We start from the raw sequence: 12097 nt of genomic DNA on the forward strand, positions 1-12097 counted from the left end.
CATCTCCAAGCCTTTGTATTTGCTGCCCCCTCCGCCTGTACGTTCTTCTCCTTGGGTTGTTCTGATGCCACTGAGGTCTTTGTTCAAGTCATTTCCCTCCACCTACGCAGAACCCCTTTCTCCCACCCACTTCTTCCACCTACCATGCTTTTCTATTTGTTAGACATAACATACGTAACTTATTGATTTTCTGTCTCCATGGAAGCAGGGACCTGAACTGCACTGTGCACTAACACTGAGATCAGGACCTAGCCCATGGCTGGCACTCATTTGAATGAATGGCCCTCAGGATGTATACAGACTGAAGATTTAACGCAGGTCATTTAAAAATAGATTTTAAAAAATCCCTAAACCTGGCAAGGGTTATAGTGGGTACATGTGCATGTGTGCACACACGCACACACACACACACCTCTGTGGCTCTTATTCATGAAATGTTACCAGCTCAAGAAATTTTTCAGGTTTAAGTGTGATAGAGCCTCACCCTAGGATATTAACAACTTAGTTGTCTTCAGGGAAATGCCTTATTACAAAGAAGTAAGCACACTAACAAAAAGGACAGAAATTACCTGAAGCACGTCAGCTTGTGTTGGGGAAGAGCCTCGTAGCTCTCAAAGCCAGATTCATTGGCATCGAAGATGGACAGTTTCTCATTTGTCAACATCTGTGGCTCGTCCACCTGACAGACAGTGGACTGTTAAGCACAGGCACAAAAGATGGCAAGCAACAGACTGGAAGCAGGGCTTCAACTTACTGCATCGAGGGGATGCTGCTCATACTTGAGGTCAGGGTCGTCCAAGTACTGCCCGCACTGCACGCACTTTGGAGGATGGGTCTGTGGAAGCACGCACACAAACGGGGCTCAGAAAGGAGTGCCAAGCCACCCCATTAGTGCTGCACCCCCAGTGTGTTCCCACACATCCGTTTACACCAAGACTGTTCCACATAACATTTCACAGGCCAAGTCCTCAAAGTCGAACTAAGTGAAATCCAAATCCCTCAAGCATACTTGCTTTGCTTTATAACTTCAATTTCCTGAAAGTTTAGCCTTAATGTGTATATTACTTGCTTTGGGTAAATGTAAGCACAGAAAGAGGAATACTCTTCCTTATAATTTAACCTTCATAAATAGAACATTACTGAGACCAGATTTTCAATTCAGAGTTTGGAGAACTACTTACTTCCATTCTAGAGCCTATAGATACCAACTAACTGTATAGGAATATTCAACATATAAAACTTTGCAAAATAATGTTTGAGATGGAGAATTAATCAGGTATAAACCCACTGCTGTCAAGTCAATTCTGACAATGACCACCACTGGGTTTCCAAGGCAGATCCTTACAGCAGTAGATTGCCCCGTCTTCTTTCCAAGGAGTAGCTGGTGGTTTGAACTGCCAGCCTTCTGGTTAGCAGTCAAATGCCTTAGTCACTGCACCACCAAACCAAAACCAAACTCACTGCCCTCAAGTTGATTCCAACTCATAGCGACCCTGCGTTGGGTTTCCAAGGAGGTATCTATACAGAATTAGATTGTCCAATCTTCTTTCTGAGAAGTGGCTGAGTATGAACTGCCAGGCTTCTGGTTAGCAGTCAAATGCCTTAGGCACTATGCCACCAGAGCTCCTTTAATCAGCTATATGATAACCTTAAAGGTCTACTTTTAAAAGTTTGAGATAATTTGCAAATGACAGTCATTTTTTCTAAGTGCCCTCGCATGCAATCACAATCACACCCCAATGAAGACATGTTTCCATGCCCAAAGTGAACGCCCTCATACCAACACTTTGTAGTCAATTCTCAACTACAAAAGGCAACCAACAGTTTGATTTCTATCTGGCTTAGTTCTGCCAGTGAAAAACTTCATATAAATGGAATAATACACTGTGTTATTTTTTACATCTGGTTCTTTCATGCATTACAATACATTTTGAGGTTAATTCATGTTGCTGTATCATGAGTTTGTTCCTGTTTAGTGCTGAGTGGAGCTCTGGTAGCATAGTGCTTAAGGCACATGACTGCTAACCAGAAGGTTGGCGGTTCAAACTCATAGCCACTCCTCAGAAGGAAGGTTGGGCAATCTACTTCCGTAGTGATACGTCCTCCGAAATCCAAGAAGGGGTCATTATGAGTCAGGTCTGACTCCATGGCATGTAACAGCAAACAGTGCTGAGTGGTGTAATGTAATCAGAAGTTTCAAACTGGAGGCACTCCAGTCTAATGTAAGAAGGATGGGGCCACTTACTAATGTAACTTCCTAATGTAAGAAGGTGAGAGTGTAAACTATTTAGGAAGAATTTGTCAAGAAGTCAAAAATTAGTTCTGGGGGAGGGGGCGTGCTCATGACTACAAGCACGTGTACTCACAAGTATATCCACTCCCTGCCATCGAGTCAATTCTGACTCATCACGTGACCCTAGAAGACAGCAGAACTGCCCACACAGAACTTCCAAGACCAGCTCTTTACAGAAGGAGACTGCCACATCTCTCCCCCGTGGAGCAGCTAGTGAGTTCAAACCATCAACCTTCTGGTTAGCAGCCGCTAACCAATGTGCTGCCAGAAATCCTTCAGATCTAATCCATTACAACCATCTATAATGGAACCAGCTAGCACCAGCTAGCATCTGTAACTGAGGTGGTAACTCACTCTTTCCCAGCCAAGTGGCTGACCTTCACATTTCCAAGGACTTTAAGCTGAAGCTGATCTTACCTGCCACCAATCATCAATCCCCACCTTTCCTTTGTTCTCTGTGTACACAGACCTCTCCCCACCTGAACAGGAATGCTTTGTATTTTTACTGAGAGCTGCATTATTCCTTAATAAAACTCATTTCACTGCTAATAGAGTACAAGATCTTCTTCGTGGACAGTTCCATTGTACGAGCAGACCACAATTTGGCTGTCAATTCATGTGCTGATAAACATTTGAGTTGTTGCCAGTTTCTGCCTATTGGGAATGATGCAGCTATAAATTTTTATATAAGTCTGTCTGTGATCCCTGACCACCTCATCTGAAACGTCAACTCCCTGTAGAGTATCTGTCACCTCGTGCCCCCTGCCCCCTGCTGCTCTATGGCACAGGGTCCACCTCCCCAAAGCCCTTCAGCAGATACCCAATGTTTGGCAGGAATTTGGCCAGGACAATATTGGCATCATCAAGCTCATTCTAAAGACAAAGAAAAGGCTTACCTTGGAGGACACTACTGTTTTGGTTCGAGCTACTTTTTTCTCAATTCTGGGAATAAAGCACAAGATCAATTTTTGTTGTTGTTGTTGTTGTTGTTATCACTTAAGACAGTAACAAAATCAACCTGTGAGACTTAGGCCTGACCTCGCCTATGGACAAGCATCAGTTGCTACAGCACGGGGTGTGCTCTTAGGTCACAAGTGGGTTTTACCACATGAAGTGGAAGAACCAGAGCATCTCAGTCCCATCCTCACTGAGCACATCCAATACTGTCTCTAGAAACTCTCTAAGAACATTGTTATCTTTCTTTCTAGAACAATCATTTTCATATTAGGACCTTCTTTGTGTAAAAACAAAAAGTAAGTTCTTACAGTTCTTTGGATGTGGTTCTGCGTCTCTTCTCCTCCTAAATGAAGACAACAGAAGAAGAAAAAAGGGTCAACAAGTACTTTACATCTAGAAAGTGTTCAGAGTTGAGCATTTTATATGGCTGATTACCTTCAATGTAGGAAAAGGGCAGTAAGCAAGCTGAGACCTGACACCCCATTATCTAAATCTCACCATCAAAAATCTTACAAAGATTTCTTGAAAGGATTCATAAGACAGATCAATTAAAAAAACAAACAAACAAAAAAACCACCTTAGCTCTCCTATCCAAACCATCTCTTGAGGTAAGCAAATAACTGATGAGGGGAAATGTTTCTAGAATTACTTTGGGTAAATAAAAGAATGACAGAATTAGACTCATACCACTTGGCAATCCTAGTTAAGAAACTGATTTAAGCAATGACTGTGAGCAAAACCTAAGGTGTAAAGCTGAGGAGGAACCTCAGGAAGGGACAGACAGCACCTAAACCCAGGGATCAACCTTAAAATTGTAAACCAGGCCACTGCGCCTCCAAGGGAGATGCACAGGAGGCACTGACTCTGAAGTACTCTTGAAGAAAAGCAAACAACAGCAAAAGATCAGCATCTGGCCATGCCTCAGGACCTGACTAACCACCAGTGTGCAGACACATAGGGACAGAGGAGATGCTAATCACCAGAGGGCTGCAAGTGGCAAAATCCAGAAGCCAGAAAACCTGATTCCCTCAACAAACTGCAATAAAAAGGATAGGGAAAAACTACAGATAAGATAGGACAAATATGACTAAATCTTTGGTACTATTTATTTTATTAGGTATGATAATAGTATTGTGGTTGTTAAAAAAGGGAACGCTTTCCTTTCAGAGCTGTTTCTTCTATAGATACCTCAGTAAGCAAGTCTGGGGTTTATTGAAAATCATCCAGGGGCAGGGGTTGCTGAGACGAATGCATGGAGGTTTGGCTGGAACAGCATGGCCACGAGTGGACGGATGACTGGTAAAGGTTGATGAGTCCGTGGGGGGGTTCCTTACTCTAGTCTATTTCTGTGTATGTTTGACTTTTCATAATAAAATGTTAATTTAAAAAAAAAAAAACCACTTGTTAAACTATACCCTAACCAATAGTACCCATAAACTTATGGTTAAACTGGAAAAGGAATGTCAAAGATTTACCTTTTCATCCTCATCTCTTTCATCAGAAATCTGTGGTTTTACTCTTTCAGGTCCCTTTTCTTCAGGCCTTCGTTTAGCAGCCCTGATATGGAAACAAAAATACAGCAAATGGAAGCTCAGAAAAACTAATTACATTGCCAATTAGCACCAAAAATGACAACCTAATGATTCCCTATTGAAAAGTAAAATATTCAGAACAGATCTAGGGAACAGATTCTTCCATTCAAAAAAGCAGCCCCCTCATCAGTGGCTCTAAAAGCATGACAAAACCCACTGCATCAAGCCAATTTTGATTCACAGTGACCCTAAAGGGCAGTAAAACTGCTTCCATAGAGTTTCCAAGGCTGTAAATCTTTACGGAAGCTGACTGTCTCATCTTTCTTCTGTGGAGCAGCTGGTGGGTTCAAACCAATGACCTTTTGGTTAGCAGCCACATTCCCTAACCACTACACTACCAGAGCTCCTTTTAAAGGTGCATTATTAATTTATAATTCTTAAATAGGGCCTTCATAAGCACCATCTGATCTCTCATACGTGGGGCCTGAGGAGAGACGCTAGAAGGCACGCATGATTCTGCAGTGGATGGGAATGCTGGCAGAAGCAGAAGAAATTAAGGATGGGCCCAGGGTTTTTCTTATCCAAGTCTGCCCTAAATGTCCCAGTCTTTGAATAGGACAGCCAACACCTGTAAACCTCTCTGTTATCATTAGGTTTCCACAAAAGGATTACACAAAGCACAGCGCAAAAGCACATGCATTTTAACCACTTACAGATCTTTGGGTTGACTTCTATGCCTCTTTTCATCCTGAGAGATGGGGAGGAGAAGGCATGGAGAGATAAAGGGGGGGAATTAGTTTCTGAGAAAGACTGAGGCCAACGTGTCATTTAATGATCTCAGTACTGCAGAACTAGAGACCAGAAAGACCTGAGCTGATTTAGAGGGAGCCCTGAGTCTTCACATTTTCACTGACGTGGGTCCCCATCCCTTAACAAGGAAGCAAGTACTAAAGAAACTCCTACAACAGGGGTTGGCAAACTATTTCTAAAGGAGCCAGACATTTTAGGCTCTGTAAGCCACGTGGTCTCTGTCACAACTACTCAACTTGCTGTTATAGCACAAAAGTAGGCACAGAGAGCATGTAATAAAAAGGCATGGCTGTGTTCCAATAAAACTTTATTCAGCCAGAGGGCCTGATGTGGCCTGAGAGCTGCAGTTTACCGATCCCTGTCCAAGACAACAGGTCAGTGTAGAAGGGAATATATAGACATTTTGCTCATCAGCCAAAATGCCTATGGTTCCATTTACCACATGGTCTCATACAGACAGGCACTTGGATATCAGAAGAAAAAAAAAAAATCTAACTTAGGAATCTAGTAGGGAAAATTGAGAAAAAATGAAAGTAGCAATTCCCAACTTGGTTACCAATCCCTTGTTACATATGAACAGTCTAGTATTTTCTGAGGCTGCACATAAAAAAAAACTTTCTGATACATTTATCCAGTTCATCTTCATAAAGCAAGAAATCTATAAGTAGATTTATAATAATAGACAATTCAACAGTAGGAGGAAAAACCAAATGCTTGATCTTTACATCCCTTCCTACCACAGGGCAAAAGTGTTGGCTGTGATCTAAGGCTCTTGCCAACTGCCATGTGAGCAGAATGGGTGGTCTGCTAACACCCCTAAGATCTCTCTAGTTCTGGAAGGGATTCTAGGCAAGTGCTGATAGTAACTGCTGTCGTCCAGTATCTGGATAGAAAAAGTGAGAAAAAGGAAGACACTGGAGCAAGTGAGACACAATACAAAGAGGATCATCTGCTACAGGATGAGAATGGACGCCATTGGCAGCCACTGCAGTGGGGGGAACACTCCCGACCCAGTGAATCTGACTTCGGGCCCCCTCCACGTGCCAGGTCTCAACAGGCAGTAGACCACAGTGACAATTATGGGACTGTCCTGGTCCTAGTTCACTTCTCTCAGACAGAGGGACCAAACTCCTTAAACAGATGCCCCATCCTCCTTCTGTAGAGTTCTAGCAGCAGGACTGCCCTGCAGATAACCTCATCATCCTTTGCTCATACAGGAACAGCCCTGGCTCCAGGGGTAACATCTCAGGGTTTCATTTAGCTGAACTGGAGGCCTAGAAGTTTGGTGGGGGGTGCAGGACTAGCCTCAGAAGAATTTAAAACACTCATGATCACAAGAAAAGCTGTTTTCACATACTTCTTAGTCATGGCCCATTAAAAAAAAGCCCTCTCTTCCATTATGGATAAATTGCAACTGAACGCTCACTACGCATCAAGGCTGACATGCGGTGACAACCACCAGCCCCCAAGAGGTGGATCAGGAAACTTGCCCAGAGCCCTACTCAGCACCATTTTCCCCAAAGAAATGGAGCAAGTAAGACTAAGAGTTAAGAAATGTAGACTCAGTCTTTACTTTCTCATCTCCTTCTTCATCCCTTTCAGCGTGAATTCCTGGTACTGCTTCTCTGTCCAGCTCCTCCTTAGGTTTCTGTTTGGGTGTTCTGTCACACAAAACACATGTGTCAGTCAGAGCTCAGAGACCCCGACACCATTTCAGCTAGCCCCAAGGAGGGCTTACACAGCCTTCTCCCCAGATTTAGAGCAGGGACTCTCCTTCTCAGCTGAAGGATAGGGAAGTCTTCACTGGAGAAAACCTAAAAGGCATTTCTTACTTCAGTCTTTAAGATCTTCAGAAATACCATCAACACTTCGTATGAATGCTGGTCAGAAATGCCAGCAGTTTAAAACAAAAAACAGGACCCTAATGAATTCTGGTAACCTGAAGGGAACAGCTTGCAGTGGAAGGAGGCAGGCATCTGGCCCTGAGGCCAGTCCTGTATGGCTTCCTGAGAGCTGGTCTGATGTGCAAGCTGCCTCAGCAATCCCAGAAAGCTGACTGCACTTGTGGGCCTCCACTGGGGGAGGGTATTCTGTCCACCCCTTCAATCAGGCCCAGTCTCATCATCTACTTTAATGACTAGGTATTGACAGAGGCTAGAAAAATGCTTTTTTTTTTTTTCCTTCTTTCTGCTCTCACACTCTGCCATTGCAAGGAGGATGTGCCCAGGCTAGCGGAGTTAGGAACAGCAGAGTCAGCCCAGTCATCCCCACCAAGGCCGGCCGAGATCAGCTGACAGCCACTGTGTCACAGACTCATGCACAATGAGTGCTTGCTGGATTTCTTTCTTTCTCTGGTGGGAATGCTTATAGTTTTACGCCACTGAACTTTGGGACAGCTTGTTACACAGCATTTTCTTAGCAAGAGGCGACGGACACAGCTCTGCCCTCAATGCCCTTTCACCTGCACATGACAGACTACTGTATGAGCACCCTTAAGAAATGGCCTGGGGTCAGGAGCAGGAAGTAAAGTCGACTTCCGCCTGTGCTGTGGTGGTCTGACCTTGCACAAGCAGACTCACCCACACACTACATGTACAGGTAGTACCCCCAGCCCTCTGCTTCAGCTCTTTATTTCACCACAACACTTATTTTAGCAGTAATGTTTCATAGAAGGCACAAAGGCTTGCTAATTATACTCACAGGTCTTTGGTTTGACTTCTGAGTCTCTTTTCTTCCTAAGTGAGGAAGAAAAAACTAGTTAATTTTTTCAATTTCTGTAATAATGCAATTCAAGTATATCACCCCTAAAACCCTCCATCATCTGTCATCAGTAAGTGCTGAACAACCTCATATGTAATTTTATATCATAACCTGGAATTTATAACCCAATTTAGACAGTACTTCCACCTCAAACATGGACAATCCACCATGTCGAGTCCGAATTTAAAAAGCCAAGCACACTTTTCCAGAAAACTCTTCAACTTGAACTCAGCCTCCAAAACCTCACATCACTGCTGGATATATTTTATCACATTTAAAACAAAACAAAACTCCACCCACAATCATTTATAAAGACAGTCGTGAAATTAAGAGAAGAAACACACTGCAGACCTTCCTACTGCCAAGAAGGGACCAGGGCAGTCTGACCACAGGCAAGGAAGGGATTTCAGTTCTGCCCCGATTGCTTCTTGGGGGAATCATGTTGACTACCACACAAGACACGCCAGCTTCTGAAATGAACTCTAGGTGAATACTGACTATAACTGCTGAACTCTCACTATTATCAAGGCAGCAAAAATGACAAATAAAGACTACCTTCAAGTACCAAATGGTTCAAGAATTATTATACATCTTAGTTTTCACCCTATTCTAGCAAAATAAGGGATATCCATCCATTAGCAGGATCCCAAGGTATTCGCCCTCTTCCAAGTTTGTCAGAAACCTCTAATCAATGTCTCAGCATCCAACAAAATAAAAAATGGGAGAGGCAATGTTGCTCCATCACCTTTAATCACAATGATGGCCCTTTGCCCTATGGGGCAACGTTGCAAATGGTAAAGTTTCCAATAACCAAAGCCCTCAGCAATCACCCATTCCCTGTCCCACCCCCTCCAAAGCAGCTCAGAGACTCTCTGATTTTATGGAGGAGCTGGAAGACTAGGTAAGCACACAACTTTGTATGTGGAAAATGCCATAGGATTTTACTACCTTATGTTAAAAAACTAGATCTTCACAAAGATCTTGACAGAAAAAGAGGCAGGCAGGCACAGGAAATGCTTAGACTCTGTGTCCGACTAAATAGTAAAGGCCGACAGGTCTAACGTTGGTGGATTTACTGTCACAAGAGCCATTTAACTCATCTTCCATGTAGAGAACCACCAGTAAATCGAGTCTGAAAAGTGTTTTAGTCAAAAGTCAAGGTCATTTTGACCATTAGTGAAAGTCATTCTGTTCCTCCCCACTCTAACCTCCAGCCCCCTCCCAAAGTCAAATGTGGACTGTGTGAAACTAACGGAGACTTAAGAGAATTGGAGGTGACAAGGCTTTACTTTTTCATCTCTTTCTTCCTCCTTTTCGGTATGAGTTCCTGGTTTTACTCTTTCCAGCTCTTCTGCAGGGAGAGGTCTAGCAACTCTGCAAGCAAAACAAAACACATCCCAAGTGTGATTTACACAGGCTCTGCCCCCAGAAGCCAGTCTCATAAGAGCCTCCCAAAAAGCAACCTTCATGTCAGGAGCCCTGAAAGGCACATGCTATTTTAACACTTGGTATTTAACACAACCTTTAAATCAGGGACTGAGAAGCTGCCAGTTGTGCTCAATTCAGTCGTCACAAGGAATGAGAGAATTCTACCTGAATCAAAGGATTAATAATATAACCCCAAATTTGGCCCCCTTAACAGATCTATGGTCACCATGGCAACTCACTATAAAGTTCTTCTTTGTTAAACTTCCCAGAAAAATCATTTCTAGATTACACATTACATAAAAAAAAAAAATTCTTACAGTTCTTTGGAGGTAACTCTACGTCTCTTTTCATCCTATGTGGAGGGAAGGGAGGAAGAAAAAAAAAGAAAATTTGTTTCAAAAGATGATCAAAACCAAAAGAATAAGTTGAAGTATTAAGTGAATATATTTAACATGTCTAAAAACAGTAGGCAAGAGAGGTCTGGGTTTTGGGAAGAAGATTTGAGCAACTGTCAGTCTGGACTATCCCATCACCCCCAAAATAAGGAAGGCACAGGAGTCAGTCTAACACATGTCTGCGTACTAGAGACTACCTGGTAAGGCTATGCAAACAGTCTCCACATCATTTAAGGAATTCCTTAATATTAGGGGGAAAAAAAAAACAACAAAGTAGTAATCTGGGATTTAAATCAGGAAGTGATGCTGGATTTAAATCCCAAACTAGCTCTTCTTAGATGAATATCCTAGTACCCTGTTTCCCTAAGTTCACAATATTTGCCAGCCTCAGGACATCTGTATTTATTTCATTAACTTAAAAGGGATGAAAATATTGTGGTGATAAAACCGATCTGTGTCTTGCTGATAAAACTACACAGAACTGTGTGCACACACATATACACCCAAGCAAGGGCATGTAAAAACTATGGAAATCTGAATGAAGTGTGTAGGTTGTACCAATGTCGATTTTCTGATGTGGCTGCTGCATTACAGTTAGGTAAAATGTTACATTAGGAAAGCTGGGTGAAGGTTACATAGCATCTCTCTGTACTGTTTTTGCAACTTCCTATGAGCCTTAATTCAAAATTTAAAGGAGAAAAAGAGCTGAAACATGAAAAATAGCTGAAACATGATCTTTCTGAAGAAAAAAGAAAGAAAGAAATGATAAATGCTTGCCTCTAGAAAGGCAAAGTAAAAGCCCAGGGTCAGGGTAGGAGGGAAATCTATGTACCGAATACCCTTTTGCACTGTTTAAAAATTTTACCAAATGTATATATACCTGTTTTTAAAACATACTAAATGCTTAAAACTTTAAACTGACCAAAATGAGCTTATCTCTGTATTTGACCAATATCATCTGAGAGCATTACAGCGAAAACCAGGAGAGCTGGAACTCTATGACAGGACTGCCTTGTTTTTCCGGGTCTCGCAAGTACAGTCTCACCACTTTTCTATTGCTCGTTTTATGGGAAATTTTTGCGTTTTCCTTCTCTGACAGGTTCTGGCTTTTGCATTTTCTTCTATTTGATAATTTATCTGACCAATATCACCTGACAACATTGGTTTGCTATGCAAAGCCTTAATTCTAATACATCAGAATAAACAGGTGTTATGTGTGTTCATCTCTGAAGCCCCTCACACATGCCAGTGAAACAGCTTCATGCTTGGGGAACACTGTTCTGGTGCGTCCCTTCAGAAGCCAGACAAAAAGCAAAACGTTCCAAAAGGGAAGACTAGAGGAAACAATTCTAAAACTGGTACATTCATAAAAACAGAGTCATCGATACTACAAGAGTTGCCTTGCTTTCCCCTGTAAGCTTTCCCTAAGAGGCAAGAGAGTTGGTCACATGACTTAGGTAAGCTCCCTCCCTTTCCTTCTGTGCCTCCATTCCCCAGCTGAGAGCAGGCAGTTAGACTAAACCTAACAACAGATATCTGAGTGAAGAACATAAGTAGTAACATCTAATTCCTAAAAATAAAAAATGTGAAAATTAATGTCTTTTTCTTTAATTTTCATTGTGATTTGGGGGAAAGTTTACATTTTCCATATAGCAGCTCATACACATTTTGTCTCATGACACTGACAGCAATTCCCCACAATGTAATAGTTCTCTTCCCACTTCCTCCCCGCAGTTACCTCTACCCTGGGTCCTTCCCTCCCACGAACTCCTCCCTTCCCAGCTATCTCCCTGTGCAAATACTGCCTTTTTCCTACAACTGATCGCTCCAAGGAGTGCATCCACCTGATGTAAATATTCACCCCATATGCCTGTCCATAGTTTGGCTGGAAGTCACAAGACAGAGTTCCATTCCAAAACCTG

The 12097-nt window shown here is 42.5% G+C and overlaps 1 protein-coding gene across 1 annotated transcript in view; it reads right to left on the reverse strand.

Moving 5' to 3' along the window:
- DNMT1 (DNA methyltransferase 1) overlaps nucleotides 1-12097 on the reverse strand; it is a 55589-nt gene that overhangs the window by 18909 nt on the left and 24583 nt on the right. The window contains exons 7-16 of the mRNA XM_007953565.1: nucleotides 10098-10132; nucleotides 9642-9726; nucleotides 8293-8327; nucleotides 7166-7253; nucleotides 5496-5530; nucleotides 4726-4807; nucleotides 3559-3593; nucleotides 3190-3235; nucleotides 755-835; nucleotides 570-679 (exon numbers count right to left, since the gene is read on the reverse strand). Coding sequence (XP_007951756.1) covers nucleotides 570-679; nucleotides 755-835; nucleotides 3190-3235; nucleotides 3559-3593; nucleotides 4726-4807; nucleotides 5496-5530; nucleotides 7166-7253; nucleotides 8293-8327; nucleotides 9642-9726; nucleotides 10098-10132 — 632 coding nt within the window. The remainder of the gene's footprint in view (nucleotides 1-569; nucleotides 680-754; nucleotides 836-3189; nucleotides 3236-3558; nucleotides 3594-4725; nucleotides 4808-5495; nucleotides 5531-7165; nucleotides 7254-8292; nucleotides 8328-9641; nucleotides 9727-10097; nucleotides 10133-12097) is intronic.

The sequence above is a fragment of the Orycteropus afer genome, unplaced genomic scaffold, assembly GCF_000298275.1.
Source record: "Orycteropus afer afer isolate SDZICR_OR568_19922 unplaced genomic scaffold, OryAfe1.0 scaffold00402, whole genome shotgun sequence".
Classification (NCBI taxonomy): domain Eukaryota; kingdom Metazoa; phylum Chordata; class Mammalia; order Tubulidentata; family Orycteropodidae; genus Orycteropus; species Orycteropus afer.